This window comes from Aspergillus bombycis (assembly GCF_001792695.1).
Source record: "Aspergillus bombycis strain NRRL26010 chromosome Unknown contig00035, whole genome shotgun sequence".
NCBI lineage: Eukaryota > Fungi > Ascomycota > Eurotiomycetes > Eurotiales > Aspergillaceae > Aspergillus > Aspergillus bombycis.
In genome coordinates, this window is record NW_019170037.1 from 242,343 (window position 1) to 262,114 (window position 19,772).

At 48.4% G+C, this 19,772-nt stretch overlaps 6 protein-coding genes across 6 annotated transcripts; 1 reads left to right on the forward strand and 5 right to left on the reverse strand.

Moving 5' to 3' along the window:
- Positions 1-6: 6 nt before the first annotated feature.
- Positions 7-744, forward strand: ABOM_005719 (EXPERA domain-containing protein; the record flags this gene model as incomplete). The annotated part of the gene is made up of 1 exon (XM_022532848.1): positions 7-744. The coding sequence occupies one exon, from the start codon at positions 7-9 to the stop codon at positions 742-744; it is 738 nt and encodes a 245-aa protein (XP_022389835.1).
- Positions 745-1,159: 415 nt separating this feature from the next.
- ABOM_005720 (putative short-chain dehydrogenase) lies at positions 1,160-2,025 on the reverse strand (the record flags this gene model as incomplete). The annotated part of the gene is made up of 2 exons (XM_022532849.1): positions 1,160-1,668; positions 1,740-2,025. 2 exons carry the CDS (start codon positions 2,023-2,025, stop codon positions 1,160-1,162), a joined length of 795 nt encoding a protein of 264 aa, XP_022389780.1.
- A 625-nt stretch (positions 2,026-2,650) lies between these two features.
- ABOM_005721 (LOG family protein) lies at positions 2,651-3,478 on the reverse strand (the record flags this gene model as incomplete). The annotated part of the gene is made up of 2 exons (XM_022532850.1): positions 2,651-3,323; positions 3,444-3,478. The coding sequence occupies 2 exons, from the start codon at positions 3,476-3,478 to the stop codon at positions 2,651-2,653; spliced, it is 708 nt and encodes a 235-aa protein (XP_022389779.1).
- Positions 3,479-4,654: 1,176 nt separating this feature from the next.
- Positions 4,655-6,095, reverse strand: ABOM_005722 (annexin XIV-like protein; the record flags this gene model as incomplete). The annotated part of the gene is made up of 2 exons (XM_022532851.1): positions 4,655-5,982; positions 6,062-6,095. The coding sequence occupies 2 exons, from the start codon at positions 6,093-6,095 to the stop codon at positions 4,655-4,657; spliced, it is 1,362 nt and encodes a 453-aa protein (XP_022389782.1).
- A 471-nt stretch (positions 6,096-6,566) lies between these two features.
- ABOM_005723 (SH3 domain protein) lies at positions 6,567-9,101 on the reverse strand (the record flags this gene model as incomplete). Its single annotated transcript, XM_022532852.1, has 1 exon — positions 6,567-9,101. One exon carries the CDS (start codon positions 9,099-9,101, stop codon positions 6,567-6,569), a length of 2,535 nt encoding a protein of 844 aa, XP_022389781.1.
- Positions 9,102-11,456: 2,355 nt separating this feature from the next.
- Positions 11,457-12,536, reverse strand: ABOM_005724 (glycosyl transferase; the record flags this gene model as incomplete). The annotated part of the gene is made up of 3 exons (XM_022532853.1): positions 11,457-11,637; positions 11,695-12,200; positions 12,264-12,536. 3 exons carry the CDS (start codon positions 12,534-12,536, stop codon positions 11,457-11,459), a joined length of 960 nt encoding a protein of 319 aa, XP_022389784.1.
- Between the last annotated feature and the right edge of the window lie 7,236 nt (positions 12,537-19,772).

Here is a 19,772-nt window from a genome sequence, read left to right on the forward strand (position 1 = left end):
CCCAACATGTCGACCGTGGCCCCTTTCACCCTCGATGTCGCGACATGTCTTTGCATCGCATTTGCCCTTTCCTTCATGCCAGCTGCCTACATCCTTGGCCGGTCGTTAATCCCTTCCACTCACATGCGAAACCGGATCCTCTTCTTCTGGCACGCCTATGACGCCCTCACCCACATCTTCATCGAAGGCTCATTCCTCTACGAGTGCTTCTTCAGCTACACATCCCTTCCCGCCGGCTTCAACCGTCCGCCCTACTTCCTCGATCAGAAGGACCGCGTATACGGAGCCGCATACGGAACTCGTCCCAGCTCGCGACTGTGGCAAGAGTACGCGAAGGCCGATTTCCGCTGGGCGGCCGCCGACGCCAACGTGATTTCCCTCGAATTGCTGACCGTTTTCCTCGGAGGTCCTGCAGCGTTATATGTCTGTTATCTTCTGTGGAAGGCTTCCGGCAGCCGGACGAGTACCACGGCAAAGGGTTCCGCGAAGGCGAAGCTGTGGTTGGTGGCGCCCGCTCTGGCGACCGCTGAGCTGTACGGCGGGTTCATGACATTTGCGCCTGAATGGCTTACGGGCAGCTCGCAGTTAGAGACGAGTAACCCGATATACCTGTGGTTCTACCTGTTCTTTTTCAATACCCTGTGGGTGTGGGTTCCTCTGTGGGTGTTGTGGGAGGCTACCAAGGAGCTGCGCACCGCCTTTACCAAGGCTGAAGGTGCAGCTGAAGCTCGGAAGAGCAAATAATCAAGAGCAAATAATCAAAAGCATATTATAGATTGGTTCGGCAAGTTCTGGTGAATAAGACTGTTGTTTAGCGTTACAAGAGTCATTGACGCATAAGCAATGACGCTTATGGTTTCCAGATTCTTTCCCCAAATGATCATGACAACATCGCTATATATGAGCTTTCTACTGAACAATTGACTGTGTGAGACAAAGCAAACTTGGAGTTAACCTCAATCATGGTCACTGAGCGGAATAGTAACAGGATGTAGACAGTATTTCAACATCTTATGATGGAAACACCTCGCCTTCTCCAGCTCTACTCTCTGCGAACGTCAAGAGACTTAGCATATAGATATTTTAGAAAAAGAAAAGAAGACTAAGACATGCGACAACTTTGGCAATCCCAAACAATCATATCACACTCAACAACCACTCACCAAGCCGAAAGCCCATTCTTCTGCACCAACTTCCCAACATCACTATCCCTAACTCCCTCCACAACATCCTTAATAAAACCACCCCCAATACTAGGGTGTCCGCCGCCCATCTCCCTAACCTTCTCCGTCAAACCACCCAAGCCGGTCGCCAGAAAACCCGGTCCAGCACCCCAGACCTTCACCCCGTCCGCCTTGAGCTTATGATTCCAATCCAACATCAGCATATTCAAAGCCGTCTTACTACACCGATACCCAATGGTCTCGAAATCAACTTTCTTCGGCCAACCTGCAGGCAGCGGCGGTGTCGGAAAGTACGAGTTAGCAGCCTGGGTGATTTGAGACAAACCCGCCACGAAGACCAATCGCGGATCTGCCGACTTCAGAAGCAGTGGCATGAAGGTGTAGGTCAAGACATGTGTACCGGCTACATTAACGTCGTATGCTTTGGTGAAACACTCGCGGAGCGAGACCCGGCCAGCGAGGAGCTCCCCGTCAAAGCTAGCGCCTGGTTAATTTAGTGTCAGGCTTTCGTTATGGGCATCTTTGTTGATATTAGTAGTGAGGTTAGTCACGTACCGGCATTGTTCACGAGGGTATCAATGTGGTCATGTCTATTGCGCACTGTCTCGTAGGCTATCTCAATGGATGCATCGTCGGATAGGTCAAGTTGGAGGAGTTCAACGCTGCTTTTGGTATCGGGCACTTCGGTCTTGAGGGCTTCAAACGCCCTGCTACCCCTTTCGAGGGATCGACAGCCCAGGAAGATGTGGTAGGTTGCTTTGGTAGATTGGAGTAGTGCTTTGACTGTTTCATAGCCGATGCCGTTATTGGCCCCAGTTACTAGGACGATCTTAGATGCCATTGTGGCAGTATGAGGCTATGAGGCTATGAGGCTATGAGGTTTATTCAAATGGGAAGATCGTGGATAGTTGGATTGAAAGGTCTTGGGTGCCGTCGCCTTGGGTTTATATATCTATTTTAAGCTTTTTGGAATACATGACACGATGGGGATGCATTGAGGTATTCCTTCAAGCCGAACATCTGAATCGGAAACATCGGGTTTTGGAGAGATATTGTTCGATTCGCGAAATATCGAATGTCTATAGACCTACTGTCATGTTGCGGGGATACCTTAACTCCGGTGTTTAAGCTTAATATAGCCTCGCGGGTATTGCCTCTTTGGGAAATAAGCTACTGCTGCCCTACTTTCACTCAAAAGCCCCACTAATATCACCCACAAGAATGAATTAGCTGGCTTAAGGTCACTAAAGCGGAAGTATTAAGATTTCATGTGGACGATAGTGGCGGCTGTCTTCCAAGAAACGCGTGTCAAGCTTCACGAGGGCCAGAACACGTTGCCCCTACCGCAAGGCGCCCGACGGTCCAATCTGGGTCATAAGTGCAAGAGACGGCATATCGGCGGAGTATGCTATATACAAGTCCATGATTCTAGTATTTATCCATTTATCTTAATCTATAAAATATGTTCACTCCTCGCCCCAGTTCAACAGAAACCGATCAGAGCTACACCGATACTCCAACAACTTAGGCCACACCTCCTTTACATCAAGCGCCTCGGACAAAATCGACCCATTCTCAGCGCTGATAAACCCCTCCTTCACCGCATTGCGCACCCACGCCAATAACCCATCCCAGTAGCCATTGATATTCAACAACACGACCCCAACACGATGAATTCCCAACTGATTCCACGTCGTCATCTCCATAACCTCCTCAATCGTCCCAAACCCACCAGCCAGCGTGACAAACCCAGACCCAGGACCACCCTCCATAACCTTGGTCGCCATCAGCCGCTTACGCGTATGCATATCCGGCACGATGGTCGTAACTCCGTATTCCGACTCAGGGATTTCATCTCCGTCCAAGGATTCGGAGACGACTCGTTCGGCTGCCTTGCCTCCCGCCGTTGCGGCAGTCTTCTCGCTGACGTTCTTCGCAGATACCTTAACAAGTGCACGGGGGATTACACCGTGCACGGCTTTTGGGCCAGATAGGGAGACTAGCGTCTTTGCGACCTCGCCCATTAGTCCAGTGGTGCCGCCACCGTAGACGAGCTGGACATTGTTTCTGTGGAATTCGTAGGCTAGAGCCCGGGCTGCTTCGAGGTGTACTGGGTCTTTTCCTGCTGTTGCGCCGCAGCTGGATATTCCCAAAAGAGTACTAGTTAGCTTTACTCATTATCGAAGTTGTCGTTGTCCCTTTATTGAAACAATCGCCGATCATCGAGGTGCAGGAGAGTGGCAAGAACTGTTGACTCACAAGACGCAGACGACGGCTGGTTTATCTTGAGTCATTTTAAACGGCACTTAGAAGATAATGGGCGTGGGTGGCACGTGAATACAGATATATAGGATGTGCGAATATGTAAAAGGAAGAAAGGTGTACATATGGCAAAAGCTGCTGCTGTTGCCCGTACAATGGTTATCTGCTAGTGACTCATCCCTATGGGTCCACTCGGAAATATCGGACGCTAACTAAAACTGGAGCCAGCATTTCAATGGACTAAATGTTCAGTAAAGAAAGGGTGCGTAATCTTATTTCAACTCCGATTATACTGTCCAATTGCGAGTAGCTTTCCACACCGACTAGGCTTCTATGGTAGTATGCACTCTGCGCTTCACGTAGACAGTTCCTAGTATTATGCATCGCCATACCATGACAGCACATGATACCCGTGTATTATGATATGTAATGGTATTGTTGGATTCTTCTCAGAATAGACCCGTCTGAATTACTTAGAAGGCTCCTTGATTTGAACTCTATATACATAACGTTAGAATATAGACAGGTGCACCGGATGTTGTTTGGCTATGCATTATGTTACAGTACCACTTTTTAATCCCCTGACGTAATAAAATTAAAAGACTCAAGAGGGGATATGTAAGCAACAATGTTATAGGTCTGTTGATCTATCTTTATTGTAAAATTGGATCAAGATATTCATTTTCGGGATCAGTAATCACAGCTGCTGCAGAAGATCCCGAGGATGTTGATCTCTCCCCCCTGACTATTCGGGCTTCTGTACGTGCATTCAAATGGGGCTTTAACGTAAGGGAAAGTAGAGAAGGCCAATTAGAAGCTCCTTTCAAGCATCACCGTAGGCATCGGGTGGACAAGGTAGATTAGCTAAAGGTAGAATACGACCTAGTGATCTTCAGGCTATCTTGTAACTCAACCACTCTTAGATGTCTAAAAACTCAAGAAAAACTCTGAAGAGAAACACATACATATATCTATGGAAAGCAAATCGGAAGATTATACCTCAGTAAACTAGTTATAGAATAGTGATAACTGAGCAAGCCGCCCAAGATATTTAAAACATGAATCTGGTGGTATCACTTAAGTTACACTTATTAGAAAATAATAGAAGGTTGGCGCATATGAAAGAAACAGAAAGCCGCCCATCCCATGTCATAACCCCTGCCGTGCCCAAGATACCATTAATTCATACAATCATAAATCGAAAGGGTCTACTCCAGTAGAGCAACCATCGTTCGTTGGTAGTCACCGCTTGTCTCACCGCGAACTCGCTCGATCAGGTCCTTTCCATACCGATGGCGGTAAGCGCGCTTCACCTGGTCCTTATGCGCTCTATTCCAGTGTACCCTAACAACGCGGCTCACCAATTTGACGTCCTTAGTGCCCATGCCTTTCATGCAGTCCTCCAATAACTCGGCATCCCGCATGGCTGGATCCAATGCGCCACGCAACATCTGAAGCAGAGCGTCTTTCATATGCCCCGAGAATTCCTTGTCGATATGCTTCTCTAGCGAGGCATTGTAGCGGGCGCCGAATGCCTGGTTAATGGCGCGGAGTTCGTTGTCCGACGAACGCGCGAAGATACCGCAAACTTCCTGAACGTTATTCCGCATACGAGCAGCAGTGGCGGAGTGTAGGGATTTTGTTTCTTCCTCAATGGTACGCGGGTCAATTGGGAAAGATTCCTCATGGCGGTCTGCGCGAAGGACCATTCCGAAGAGATTTTGTGTTTCAAATGACAAATCACTTTGGACGTCTTTTTCAAGAGAACGGCTGTATGTGCGTTCATATGCGGCTTTGATAGCTTTCAGATCCGCATTCGATCGGCTCACTAGGACATCGTTAAGCAACCATTCCTTCGTGCCTATTCCCTTAACCGCTTCACGAGCGGAAGTCACGTCTTGCATCAGCGGGCCATCAATGACAGCAAGCAAGCCATCGCGGAAGTAGCCACTCGTTTCGGACTTGACATCCTTGTACAAATCGCGACGGATATAGTTGGCATAGGTCTGGCGGATGGCAGCCATCTGAAGCGCGTCGACTTTCGACAGTATCTGAATGAGTGATTTTTCATCTGTCCCAAAGCCTTTCATTGCTTTACGGAGTCCATCGGCTTCGCGGTGGAAATCACCTGGGGCAATTTGGCCGGGGATGTAGCCCGGGGACGGCTGGGCCGGTGGAGCGCTGTGGATGGGTTGCTGTGGATGTTGCGATGGATAGCCACCTACTGGACCACCGCCATATGGCCCCGGTTGCGGATATCCTGCACCGCCATGGGGAGGGAACTGTTGTGGGGGCGCTCCATATGGAGAGTGAGATGGGGGCAACGAGTGGTATCCGGGGCCTGGTGGGGGGTGTCCGTACGGAGGATAGCCTGGCTGGCCTGGAGCTGCTACCGGAGGTCGATCATACTGGCCCGGATGTGCAGGAGGCGGCCGATTATATTGACCTGGAGGAGGGGGGCCACCGTAACCCGGCTGCTGGGGGTACGGAGGTTGCGGAAAACCCTGAGGGGCGCCGTGGGCAGGATACGGAGGTTCTGTTCAGGCGAAAAGGACGAGGGTTAGCCAATCAAGAACATCTCGAAGAGATTATATCAGTGCGATAAGGACACGTACGATTAGTTGGAGGATAAGGCGGATTATACGACATGATTAAGAGTTTAAGGCTTCAAAAATTGCAGTGGGGTTGTCTGCATTCCAGAAGGGGGGAGAGTACGGAAGATTATATACGGCAATGACGCCAAGCGGGGCCTTTCCACCCGTTCGTCATCCATACTTCAAAAGGCAGGTACGAGTGTGGCGCAGTAAGGCTGGGCTGGTGGGGTTGAGGCGGGGACAAGGCACATTCCGATTTGCAGGCAATTTCGAGAAGATCGACTGGCTGTGCATCGACATCTGCCTACATGCATCTACCACTAGTACTTTAATTTCTGGACAACTTGTGATTTGATAAGGCCATGATGCAGGCAGCAACCGAATACAAGACCACCACTAATATTCCGCATAATGATGCAGTACGTACATTCCACCCGTCAGATCATCTCAACGTCATCATCTATGTATACATCAATCGTAAGTCATCATTGCTTTCATCATGGGAGTTAGATGTTGTTAAAAGGGGCTAGGCGATCTCCCCAACAATAAAAACATGTGTCCCTGGAAACAACCCAGTTGATCCAGCATAACACCCCCAATACCAATCATCATTGATATTCTCGGCCTCGGTAATCTCCGCGCCACGTGGAAACATCAGCTCGTCTTTGACACCATTCTCAGGATACCACGGCCATAGGGCGTGAACAACGAGACCAACGCCGCCATCGGGTGGGAAGCGACGTGAAGACGATGCATTCTGTATTGGGGTAGTGGGCGTGGAAGGTTCAGAGTATGAGTTAGTACGGTCACCGATGGTACTAGACCATGGGGCACGGATGCGAGATGCTTTTTTGCGCCGCTCCGCTCCCTCTTTCCAACTCCAGTCGCCAGTGCCGAGTTCAGGGGATGGGACAACACCAGAGCTTGCCACAAAGGTGCGTGTTAAGGAAGGAGAAGCCGGAGGGGAGGAAGGCTGAAGGTGTTCGTCTTTCAAAGCACGACCGCCCACCAGGTCATGAACGATGACCCGCTTCTGGCCCTCTTCATGATCTTCAAATCCAACTACCACCATCCGATGGCCTTTCAAGCAGCGCCGCCAGCCGTTGTGTCCATTCTCTTTACGGATCTTTCCCGTGGCCACCAGCTTAAGATAGCAGTTTGCACAAATATCATAATCACCCTCGTTGCATTGGAGACAGTGGAAACGAAGAGTGGAAGTTGGGATTTGGTTGGCGCAAATGTCACAATTTGTGGAGAAAGAAAGTACTTTCAGTGTTTCGGCTCCGGCAAGAGGAGCAGCCGAACCATTCGCTGCATCGCCTGGAAACGCTGGTATCGGGGGAGTCAAGGGGCTATCTGGCGTTACACGGCATATTGGTAGAAGGGCATGCGTACAGCATTTTCCTTCATTGACACATTTGTTACAGAAACCCCAGTCGCCTTCATTGCACTGATTGCATTTCCAGAAGCACGTATCTGCTGATGACTGACATATGTCGCAGAAGAGTCCGGTTTGCAGTCGTCGGGCGGGGTGCTCATTGGTAACCTCTCTTCCATCCCGTGTGGTTCGACGGGCTGCGTCGGACGGCCGGTTATACTTTAGAGACAATAGGATATGTTGTGGTTCCTGTGAAGGCGTGGCAAGACCATTAGAAGAAGCATGAATTTTGTCGAGATCTGCCTTTGCAGATACACCAAAGCCAGGCCAGTCTAGACAGCCACGCCCAAGCCGGTAGCACCGTAGGCATATATGGTAGTCACCATCCTTGCATGACCGGCACTTTTTGTGAAGTTCATACTGGATATTTGTCCTTCCGCATCGATCGCACGAGATAGACAGTTCAATATAATAGGTTGTCGCTTGAGGAGCGTTAGATCTGGAGGATGAGGGCCTCGAGCGCCCGTCTGGCCTGGCAGGACTGTTCATCTCAGGCGTGAGAGAAGTAGTTGTAGGCGAGTTTGCAAGGTTCTGTTCCGAGCGTAACGCGAAAGAAGCAGTTCGAGGGCTGCGCACCAATGAAGAAACTGACGTAGGAGAGTCGATAGACTGTCTGGTTGGTCTCTGTCGCCGTAGCTCCCGATCATTGCCACCTGCCACCCATATATTAGGAATAGATTGCTCAGAAGCTGTAGCTCGACGTGTTCGTGGAGCTGAATCAGCCGCTCTGACACGGACAGCTTGGGAGCCCCGAGGGCGGTCGGCAATCATGTCGCTAGACGACCTTGCTGCAGGCCTCAGGTTGACCTCCGACGACGAAGCGGAGTTAACAGGAATAGGAGATACTCTCCGACCGCCACCTTGATCAGATAAACGTCGCTGATGGCCAGAGCTACTGGGGCGTTGCACGAGAGGTTCAAGTAAGTACGGCCTTGACACTGGAGGGTGCGCTGGTGAACCTCGAGAACCAGAAGCGGGATGGGATCTCTGCACTGATTGCGATCGTGCCCGAGGGCGACTTGAGGCATGCGCCTCTTCCTGCGTACCATTCCTCTGCTGTGATCGCGAACGCAGTCTATGCCTCCGTCTATAAGCATCGGCAATGCGTTCACTAAGCTCCTCTTCCTGCGCGGGTCCGAGATTGTCCATATCGATATCATCCAACAACCCTTCTTCCAGAATTTGACGCAAGATTTCTTCTTGCATGGTTTCGGTATCCGACAAGCTCAGCAACGATCGAAGACTTGACTGGTGCTCTATCTGTCTCGTGCGTTCTGAATGATCGGACAATGCAGTCCGAGTGTGATGTCGCGTAGCGCGCCCCTCTTCTCGTTGCTGTCGAGCTCGGCCATCTTCTCTTCGCCTATCGCCATCAGCACTTTCACCTCGACGAGTTCTTGATGATCGTGCCGATCGATGCTCCGTTGTTCGTGGTCCACTCTCACGCAGACTCAGTTCACGGACCTCCTCCATTAACCTCCGATCCTCATCACCCGACTCACCAGTGCTGTTCTCCGGCGAAGCAGCAGTAGGGAAGATAGATTGGCCAGGTTTATATCTTTGCGCGATCTCCTCCTTCTCTGCCTCAGGCCTGGCACGATCAGGGTTCGCAGTGAGTACCATGTCCAACAACGTAGTCACTGTGGCATTCGGCCTTGTTTCGCGAACGACGGCGCGGCATGATGGGCAAGTGAATCGCGGGGAAGAGGATGACCGGTGGCGTGAAGCTTGGACAGAGAACCATTCTTTCAGGCAAGAGCCGCAGAAGGTATGGAGACAGTCAAGGAGGGTGAGGGGTTGGTAGAGTAGTTCTGTGCAGATCTAAATGAAATGGGCGGTCAGCAACAGTACACAGCGACTATATCTTCGGTTATTTCTATCATTTATCATTCCAAAATACCCGATCTACACAAAGAGGAGTTGATGAGAGCGGGCGAGCGATGACTGGGACTCCCCACGGTCTTCAGCCTAATCGAAAATCGAGCCACAGAAAGAGAGGAAAAGTGAAAGTAGGTAGAAAGCACATACCGAGCAGACCAGTTCTTTCTCAAGGTCCCCTAAACCAGGACCCCCGGTAGGTGATTCATTTGACATGGAGAGATGAAGCCAACGTCGACAGAAGCAAGGTGTATGAGGGACGGAGTAAACAGCCGGAGGTTTGGTTGGGTTAGTCTCAAGGCTGATTGTCCCACGGGATCGGCCTTTTCGGCTCGAGTTAAAAATGGACCACTAGTGGTTCCACTTAGCTTCAGGTTCTGATTTCTGAAGAGCCACAAGAATAGTAACTACTAACAACGGCTTATCGTTATCTCGCCCTCCTCTTTTCTGTAGGAAGGGCTATCTTCAGGTTAGCATACATGACGATACAATCAACTGTAAATCAATCACGTGCTCACACATACATAGAGTAGCAAGCAGACCCACCCGTTCTTTAAGTCTTGGAAGGTTCTGTGTCTGGATACTGCAGCCTGCGTTTGGAGCACTCATGAGTGCTGAACCACCTGTGAAATAGATAGTGCGATTAAGCACTTATCACCGAAATATGAATGATGGAACTGTATTAGTTAGAGGATAATGTATTAATAGTGTAAATAATCAACTGTTTCCAAACTAGCCCTGCCCGGGGCCGCTCTCTCTATCCTACCAGGCTCTCAGTAATTTCTATCCTATCTTTTGAATGTCATGCTACTTGTCAATTAGATCTTGGTCTACCACCAAGTAGTACGGCAGTTTCCTCTATATTTATTTGAATTGTTAAAGTTCTCAGGATATTGTCATAAATTCTATTCTGGCCGGCTCAAGTCTCGAGTATAGAAATTTAGTTGATTTGATTCTACCTCACAACAGTATTCTGATCATGCTGCTTCTCAACACTCTGTCCCGGCGTGCCCCATAGAACGGGTATCACAGAACCGATAAAAAAGGGAATTTTTCCATCTCCCATTCTTCTACGTCTGAGTTTCTCTTCAAGCTCGAACCGTCGTTTCGTCCGCGCCTTACTCGCGCGTTTAGTTGCCCTCTTCGCTCTTCGCAAGGGCGCGGTCGACTCTTCCTTTTTGGTAAACAGTGTCTTCAGCCAATCTAACATTTTGCGCGGCCCTAATCCGGTCACGCCTATGTAATGTAATCCAGACGCTTGGTTGGACTAATTCGAGGCCGCGTTAGTAATGGGTTTAAGATTGGGAGGGGTTTGGGGGTTGTATTCTACCTCATGTGATGTAATTTGAGGTTGGGGTTAAGGATGTTATAGTGGCTAGGGACAAAGGAGTAGTTCCTGTTAGAGATCTAGCTGGGTGAGCTTTTGTTTAGTGATATTTGCAATGCTACCTGTTCAGGCGTCCAACAGTGGGGGCCGAACATCCAAGGCAACGATCGATGTAACAGATCATCCAATCAAAATTACACGGGCATGTGGCTTGGTCAGGATAATTCTTATACAAAATGCTGCTAATATCGAAAGGCTACTTTCTTTTACGGCCTTGATACATGTTTTGTTTTCAAGATGCACGCTGGTAATAGAGCCATGTACGTGATCACGCAGATGTAACTTAGTTTAGGATAACCAATTAAGGAATATCGTGCATGCTTCGCATGGATAAGGCCCAGGTAAATTCATTTTATCTAGAGAAAGGAGAGTCGATTTGGGTCAGCACTGTCGAATAGTTTACAACTTCAGAGGACTAGATACATCGAAAAGCCCTATGTTCATACACGCCTCACCAAGTTGGAGGTGGAAAGATCCCGGAATCTTGCCTCTAGGCTATGATCAGATGGTCCCAGTATGAGTATTATATTAGTTAGCATCCCATAGACATAAAGTGGACTTTCTGGGCCTTGCACAGCCCTTAGAACTACATGAGTTATATGACATTGTAACAGATTACTCAGATTCCTGAAACTGATCCAAGTTGGGTGCATGGACCAGAACCCCCAGACAAGCCGAAGGGAGGAAGAACAAAGAATGGTGGGAAGCCTGTCTCACGTTGTGCTCTGCATCTTTGACCAACTCTCACAGAGTCCAAAGGCTGTGCGACAGATTTTACCAACCTCGGCGACAAGGTTGAATTTCTTCCATGACCCTTGGCCGTGATGGTGCACTAGTGCTGTGGGATCTGTGATGGGTTTAGAGCCCATGTTGCCGTACTTTCCTCTACCAGGACTGCAATTGTTTTGTTAATAAAGCTCTTGTTTACCTTTTCTTCTGTCAGGGACTTACCTGAAACTAGTAATGGGGAGTATCAACACATCGTCGACTAGCTTGGCCTTCCCGCCATCTTGTAAACCAGTTAGCGCATTCCACCTCAACCCAGCTGAGACATTGAGCCATCCTTGAGCAGCGTAAGTGATGGCCTCTGGACCCGTTAAAGTCAAAGGATCAAGAGCCTGTAGCTCGGCACGAGCGGCTGATGTTTGTAGATTACCCCCGTAGAGATTTGCAAGTTTCTGCAATTGGTGAGCGAGGTTTTCAAGATATCGGTGTAGAATAGGATGGTCACGGGTCGAGGCGAACGACCACTGAGTTAGCTGAATTGAATACGGATAGCCCATACGCCAGCATGTGCGGTCAGCAGGCAGGCAATCAGCTTCAATGCCGAAAATTGCCCTGACAGGCTTCGTAGAGTTATAGACGGATCTAGTCTCGAGGTCCGTCCATGGCAGAACATCCTGTGAGGTGATCCACCGAGCAGGTGACTTGAGTGGCACAGTATCGAGATCTCCATACTAACCGCTTGTCAGTTGCAAGTCGGATGGGGTTTGATTTGGCCTGGTTATAGTAGGACTTACGATCCCGCCAACATATGTAGCGACTAGGATACGAAAGTAGTCTGTTTTCTCAACCATTGATGGCAGCGATGCATAGTGCTCCTGGGATTCAGGCGTAAAGTGATTGATAAACTCTGCTATGCCCTCATCTTCCCAAAGGAAATATGCCACTTCATCCTCGGCCACAAACTGTAGCCATTGTTCAACACTTTGCCGCAAATCCTCTGGCCAAGTATTGATTTGCCGGTGACCCCATGTCTGATGGACGATCAATGGAATTAGTGAATGGGGCATGAAACGGCGTGCTCCACCAACGGCAGTCGCTTGGATTACCAACTGCGCGGCTTCGATAATAGTTCGAGGTTGGGGATTTAGCTGCACCCAATTTGTCGGGATATACCACACTATAGCATATCGATTCAGTGATAGTTAACATAATGCGACGAAATCATCCATTGGTGGAACGAAGGCAAATGTGCAGGATGTGTAATGTATCGCTTACCTCCACCGTGTCCTTCAAAGGTATACACGTGTTTCCAAAGCAAAGGGTATCGCTCTTTCAACGAGGTCACGGCTGGCACATGGCGATGATGACTAGAAAAGGCCAAGAGGCCAAGAGATATTATTAGAATTGCTGACAGCAACGTCAATCGGCGATAACGGCCGCGAGACACCATTTGGGCGGATCCTCAATAATCTTGATCAAGCAAGGGGTGAAGGCACCATGACTTTGACAGGACGAATTTATTCACCGAGACCTACAAAAGAAGACTTGCGGAAAGACGGAAACAAGGGGAAGAAACTGCGCCGAAATTTGTGAAACCTCCAGTAACAGGAATGTTCTTACAACAGTCTGGAAAATTGCAAGTGTGCAAAACAAAACTTGTTACTAGGCAGCTCAATATGAGGAAAGTCGGAACGCATGATACCAACTACTTCAGTAATGAACACAGCGTGACAATTCTTAACTGGGACGCGACTCACCCTGTCGGGGATATTCTCACCGGGTTGACTACTACTCGATTGGCTAGTTTAGAAACAGACTGTACAGCCAGCTCCCAATGTGAAACAAAGAACGGCCATTCTAGAGGATATCACCCAGTCTCTCAGATTTAGAGTAACATCCCCTATTTAGGGCCCCTAATTGTAGCGCACCAGTCCGCATGGTCACGGACGGGAAATGAGTGAGTTGTAGTTAACTTATAAGCATGGTAGGTAGGCAGGGGGGGAGATCTCATTGTTTCCAGGTTCGGCTGCCTTCGTGCGTGCTTCGACTGGAAAAGTCACTGCTAGACACTGCGTAAATATATTTTCCAAGTTTCCATTGGCGAGCCATGAGGGAACCTCTAATCGCAAGCCTGATGAAGCAGGCGATCCATATCTGAGGTGAATCTCTCGTAAGGATGACCAATCAGTATTCCGTATCGGAAACAAAAAGCAATCTAGGGGCACAGAACCCAATTGATGCTGGAGCGGATACCAATGTCCAGGATTTTATCAACCATCCGATACCGTGTGCTGCAAGAGGAGAATGTACCCGATATTCTTCCATATTGACCGCAATGACCCTAGATTAATCACTGATGTAAGAGATTTGGTCTGCTCCCGTCCATGCTGGCTGTTGATTCAAATGCACGCACGGTCAGTTCAAACACGAATTAGACAATGTAACGTCTCGCAGTCTCTCGGTAGGTGGGTTCATTGTAGGGTTCGAGCTCGAGTTTTTTGAGAGTATAGGCGAAATTCGATCGGAGGTCAACGAACCTATTGAATATATAATCGTTATTCTCGGATCCAGAAAGCACAATCAGAGCAACGAACTAAGTTATCTATACCATAATTGCCCCTGTCAAGCATAGATAGAGCGTGAAACAATAGAATGAAGGCTTATCATTGAGCATCTGGGTAGCGCGGCCATGCCAAGTTTACCCTGTTCTCGAGAGAATCACGTCTATCCATTTCGATAGCGATATCTCCGATCCGACGAATAGGTTAACTGCTATGGCTTCGTAGAGCTTTAAGTTTCTATGGTTAAAGTCAATCCTCGTGAAATGTAAATCTCAAGGAAAGATTCAAAGGACTGGACCGTTAATTCATTAAGCACGCGAGAAAACGATGTTCCAAGGTTTGAGACTATTCACACAGTGATACCTCGTATTCCTCAGAGCACACCATGACAAGGTCTCTCTACCCAAGAAGTCCAGAACCACAAGTACTCTCCTATCATGGTGACTCTACCATATCAGGCCATCGACAAGCACAAATCAAACCCTACCAAAACCTTCATCCGCAACTCCTCTCCAGCTACCTACAGCAAATAATCTACCCCGCAAGCTAACCAACCTATCGCAGAGAACTTCCCAAACAGCCCTTCTCCACCCAGCTGCTGCAGAGCATAAAGCAAAAAAGGAGTTTCGTACTAATCGGCAAACGACGGGTATGGGGTATGGGGTACAGTCCTGGGGCAAAGGACAAAGCTTCCCAAAGCGGGGAACTGGATTGATGAGTTGGCAGTCGCGACTTGAGCTTACTCAGTTCTAGGGTATATTGTAGGCTACAATGATAATACTTATGATGATAATGGCGATGATTCTGAGCATGTAAGCTGTTACCCCGCGCGGCTGTGTTTGTGACAACTACTAGTAGTTTCAGGGAGCCAGGCTGATGAGGGGATTTGGAATTGGAAGTGGTTCTGATGTATTTGGCGCATACGTGTGCGATGCATTGTTTACCAGGAGGAACTTTGACCTACCGGGGTATAGAAGTGCAGGGTATTGGCGATAATGTTGATATTGCATCGCATACATTGAAAGGAGGGGAATGCACACTAAGGGGGATACGATGGAGAGGGGATTCAACGCTCGGATCCCCGTTGTCTCATCAGCTGTTCTGCCCACGTACATACCTACCTACCTTGCTCACCGCAGCTACTTTTGACCCAGAGTCAGATAACGTCCGTGCGAGCTACACCCCCGGTCCAGTGGCAGGCACGGCCTTTGGAGGTCCGGGCTAATAGGAATCGGGGGACCGCGCTGTCTATCGGGCGGGAAGTGAGGAGATGCTCTGAAGATAAGAGTTCATGTGAGCTGTTGCTGTCTGGGCGGTGTTTGTTTGTTATTAACTGAATATGTAGTGGGATTAATATTGGGATAAAGGTCTTGCTATGAGCATAGGTTTGTTCGACGTGGCTGGTTAATTAGTTAGGGTTACATGATCAGAAATTTAGAACGCAGCATAAAGCATTGAGAGGCAATTCCTGGTGGGGCCTGCCGCTATAACTTCATAGTACTTCATGCATCCCAACCAACACCGGCTTATTTAGTATGTACTATGCTACTTGCTCCTATAGCGGCCTTCGGAAACCAGATAGTCGGCGTTATTGTTTCAATAGGCGAAAGCGAGCTACGGGTTCATAACCCGACACGGATAGCCGTAGATTTCTAAACCCGGATGCTAAGGCTTTGGCGCCTATCTGAGACCCTAGCGCTGTCTATGCGTAGACATACGTACTCGTAGTAGGCTTTAGTGCATTTAGGGCCGCACTTTGGAGCAAGCTTTAACTTCACTAAATGGGGCCGTTACGCCAGCTCTGGGTACCGTGGCCGATGGTTGGTTGATTGGTGAGCTTGCACGGACGTCTGAGCCCTAAGGTATACATTAGTAGATTCTACCCTTCGTTTATCTTTAGATACACTTTTCTACAACACGGGTTCTTCCGGTGAAGATATGCGCTATTTCCCCCTCATTCACTGTTCGACGACAGGAATTGTGAGCAGCCAGTGACCTTTCCCATTGCAGACCTTTTATTTTGGCAAGGTTAGAGACTAAGAACGTTGGTAGATAGCTTTCCCTCGAAGGTGATGCGTCTCCGCATGGATGGTCGCAACCCTCATGGCAAGGTCAAGACCGATCGAGACCATCGATTGCGAATTGTATAGAGTGTTTTGGGTGGGGCTTGGTGATATTGCTGTCACAAAAGGTCAATGCCACACCGAAGCCGTCGCCTGGTTAGAAGCTGTCGGGAGCAACGATCGGAAGATTATTCTTATCGTCTACTTTGTGATTGCTTCAAGGCTGAGAGTCAAGTCGGTTTGATATTGAGCTGGGTGATAAGGAGGTTTGTCAGCATACGCTCCGCAGTGAATCCCTTATCAACAATCCCCACGGGGCATTTCGACCCAAGCATGAGAGAGCGCTCCACCTTGAGTTCGGAACCTATCGCTGTCCCGACAGTGCTAGAAACCCCTCCGCTCAATGCGTGGGGGATTGACTCTACATACATCGATCCATCCGCAACATGCTTACCGCTAAGGACTAGATAGTAAAGGATGCGATCGCGTGCTTCGGACGTGATCCTAAGACCGTCGAGTTGAACAAGGAGGATGCAGGGTTAAAACTCTCCAGGAAGGACGTGCGCATTACAGAAAAGAATTCTCACCGCCGCGCTCTAGTTTTCCTAGTAGTTGTTGATGGCAACAGACAAGAAAACTCTAACGGCCCATATAATGTTTGGGCAATACGGGAGACAGACTTCCGGAAAGACGGGTCTGGAACACAGCCGTATCTGTCGATCAAAGGGCGAGCGTGCAAAATTTTGATAAATCGTCGCCGATTACCCGCTCGGGCCCCAAGTCCCCGGTGACGGACCGCATGGAGACGGCGTACGAACTAATGAGTCGTACTCGTTAGAGGTCAAAGTAGACTAGTAGAAATGGGGCCGGTCAGTAGCGCTTTGAACGACAGGGTGTTGATCGAAACGGAATGTTCAGATTTATTCGAGTTCATGAAGTGTGATTTCCAAACAAGCAGTTCATAAAAATCTAAATTCCTGCGACATGATATTGTGTAAATTTGTTAACATTATTACTCTTTATTTATGTAAGTTTTCTTCGCGTGGCGGTGCGTCCAGTCAGGGGAAGCGAAATTGGTCACATCAAACTTGTTTGAATTTCCTCAGTTTGCGCGATAGACGGTCAAAAGTGTACCGAATTTCGAGGACATCTTTCATAGTGTAGATAAGCCAGCCGATCATGGGTTCCATCGTGGTCACTTGGGCACTCTCTCGTCTGCAATGTTGTCACTGCTAATTGCGCAGACGATCGGTATCGGGAGTTCGGAAGGAAACCTGAGTCTCAAGGGCCAATCCGCTGCCGAGTCGGAGACCAATGTTACCTAAGATATTTTCCCGACGTCTATAAAACTATTATTGATAGGGTTTGAGTATATATTAATTACTCGAGATATCCGCGACGCCAGCGACAATTAAAATTCGACTACCCTAGCAAAGGTTGGTGAGGAGCACTGCTGTGAAACCTGGACTATAGGATTCATCCATTGCTGTGAAACATTAGTCGCTATGCAATTAGAAAGCAAATATATTATGATTTATGTGCACAGACGGCGCACAGTGAGCTTAGGATGAGATTTTAGGTCGCGACCGATGTAGGCCCAGGGGTAGCGAAGCTATATACTCTGTACCAGTGTTGATAGTAGGTACCTTGGGATGCCAATGGAATGGGGCAGAGGTCTAGATGGAAGAAAGTGGGTACCGAAAGGATGCATGCAATCCAACGTTACACAGACCCAATGATAAGGCAGTGGATATAAGAATTCTTAGACAAAGAAATTAGCGAACAAATTCCTTCCTAGGTATACTTCGAATGTTGGTAGTATACTAGTATCTCCTCCATCTAGAGTACTCTACGACTGACCACTAGGTATATACTAGTAGTACGTGCATGAGTAGAAGACTTAATTTCATATCAGTATCAATACACCCAGTTGTGCGCCAATAGCTCCCGTCTATTGTATATGCCGTGAACGGCAATTAGGGGCTCTTCCGACCAGTAAAATGCCTATCTGGGAGTCATGCCAAGACCGGACCGCATGGAGTTCGGTGGCTTGTTCAAGGAAGAAATCTTTCTTGTGTACAGTATGCACGGACGTCAGTCGAAAGTGAGTGAAGAAAGGGAAAATTTAAAGAAAAAAAAATAAAACAAAAAAAAGACAAGAGGAAAAGGAAGTACTACAAAGGGAGAGGGACTGAGCTCGGAATCAAATCCTTGTGGGAAGAAGATCTGATGTCATGATTGCACGTTCCAAGGAAATAACTTGTTGGGAGGACGACGCTAGTCTCCTAGTCGATTTTGTCAAGAGAATCAAGGTTTAAGACTGAACTTGAATTAGTCGACTACGTTATGTACCTTAATCGAGTGGGTGCCAACTCCAGGAGGACTGATTCAGTCCTTCCCGTCAAATTAAGGTGTAATGACAGCAATTGGACCAAAAGTAACACACCGAGTGTCGCAAAAGGCAAAAAGAGGTTCAATTTTACCATCACCAGAGTGCGCGATAATTGGTTTACATGCTGTACGTCAGGAGATTCGAGACTGCATCTGCATAACATTCATGGGGGATATGTCTCTACTACTGACTAGTGCGTCAAAGCAAGGGGAACAATCACAGTCCTAATATAGGTAAAGTAACAATATTCTCCTAGCCTCAGACCATCGCCTCTATCTAGACCGTTGAGGGCCATCGCGAGTGAACATGCGCAGGTTTCATTGGTCGCTCCTGAAAACGATACCGGCGCTAAATTGGGTTCTGGAGAATGCAGGCTAAAGAGGGGGGGTGGAGAACTGATAGGACACTGACTTACTTTAGGGTGCGGTGACTAAAATTGAGGGTAAGTTGTATCGCACGTCAGGCCCCATATACTGCTAAATACTTTGGTCCCAACCAGAAATTGACCCGCCACCGCCGCAAACAGCAAGACAGCATTAACCAGGGTGGTAACCCTTTTTACCGTTATTCCTTATCAGTGGAACATGTATTAGAGAAGTGTAAACCCCACCTCAAGTTAGGGGCACCCCAAGATCAAGGAAGAAGGGCAAATACCTCCCATTATGATGTACAGTAGAAGAGGATTAAGAATTCAACCAGGTGAATCGGATATGTATCGCGACATCATTTACAAACTAGACCTGCAGGGAGCCACGTATTCCTTGATTTAGGACATTCCTGGGCAGTGACACTAGTGGACGTCCGACCTCCTCGGAGACATGCAGACCGATGGATTTTGTCAAGGTGCTAAGTACTACTCATCGTACGTAAATATACCTGCATATTAGAGATGCATACACACATTCAGTCTCCGCCATTGAGAAGGCCCTATTCATTCCGGAGATGCAGCCTTGAAGATCACCTGCCCTTCCTATTGACAACCACATGCACATACTGGCAGACAGATAGACCGACATGCATCATCAGCACATACGGCACCCGATCGCAAGGGTTTGCCAAATGCCACCGTGGAAAAGACAATGCGATATCGGGGATGGCGGGTAAAAGTATTCTCAAATAATTCAGTGGGTGGATGTATAAGTATTATAGAATGTATGAAGTAGATATACTTCCGATTAGATCCCTTAAGGATTTGCCACAGAGCAAGCCACCGTGAAACTGTGACTAAAGGAATATTAGACGGCGGTCTGGCCGACAGGAGATCGTGGGGGGCAAATCAAATGTCGT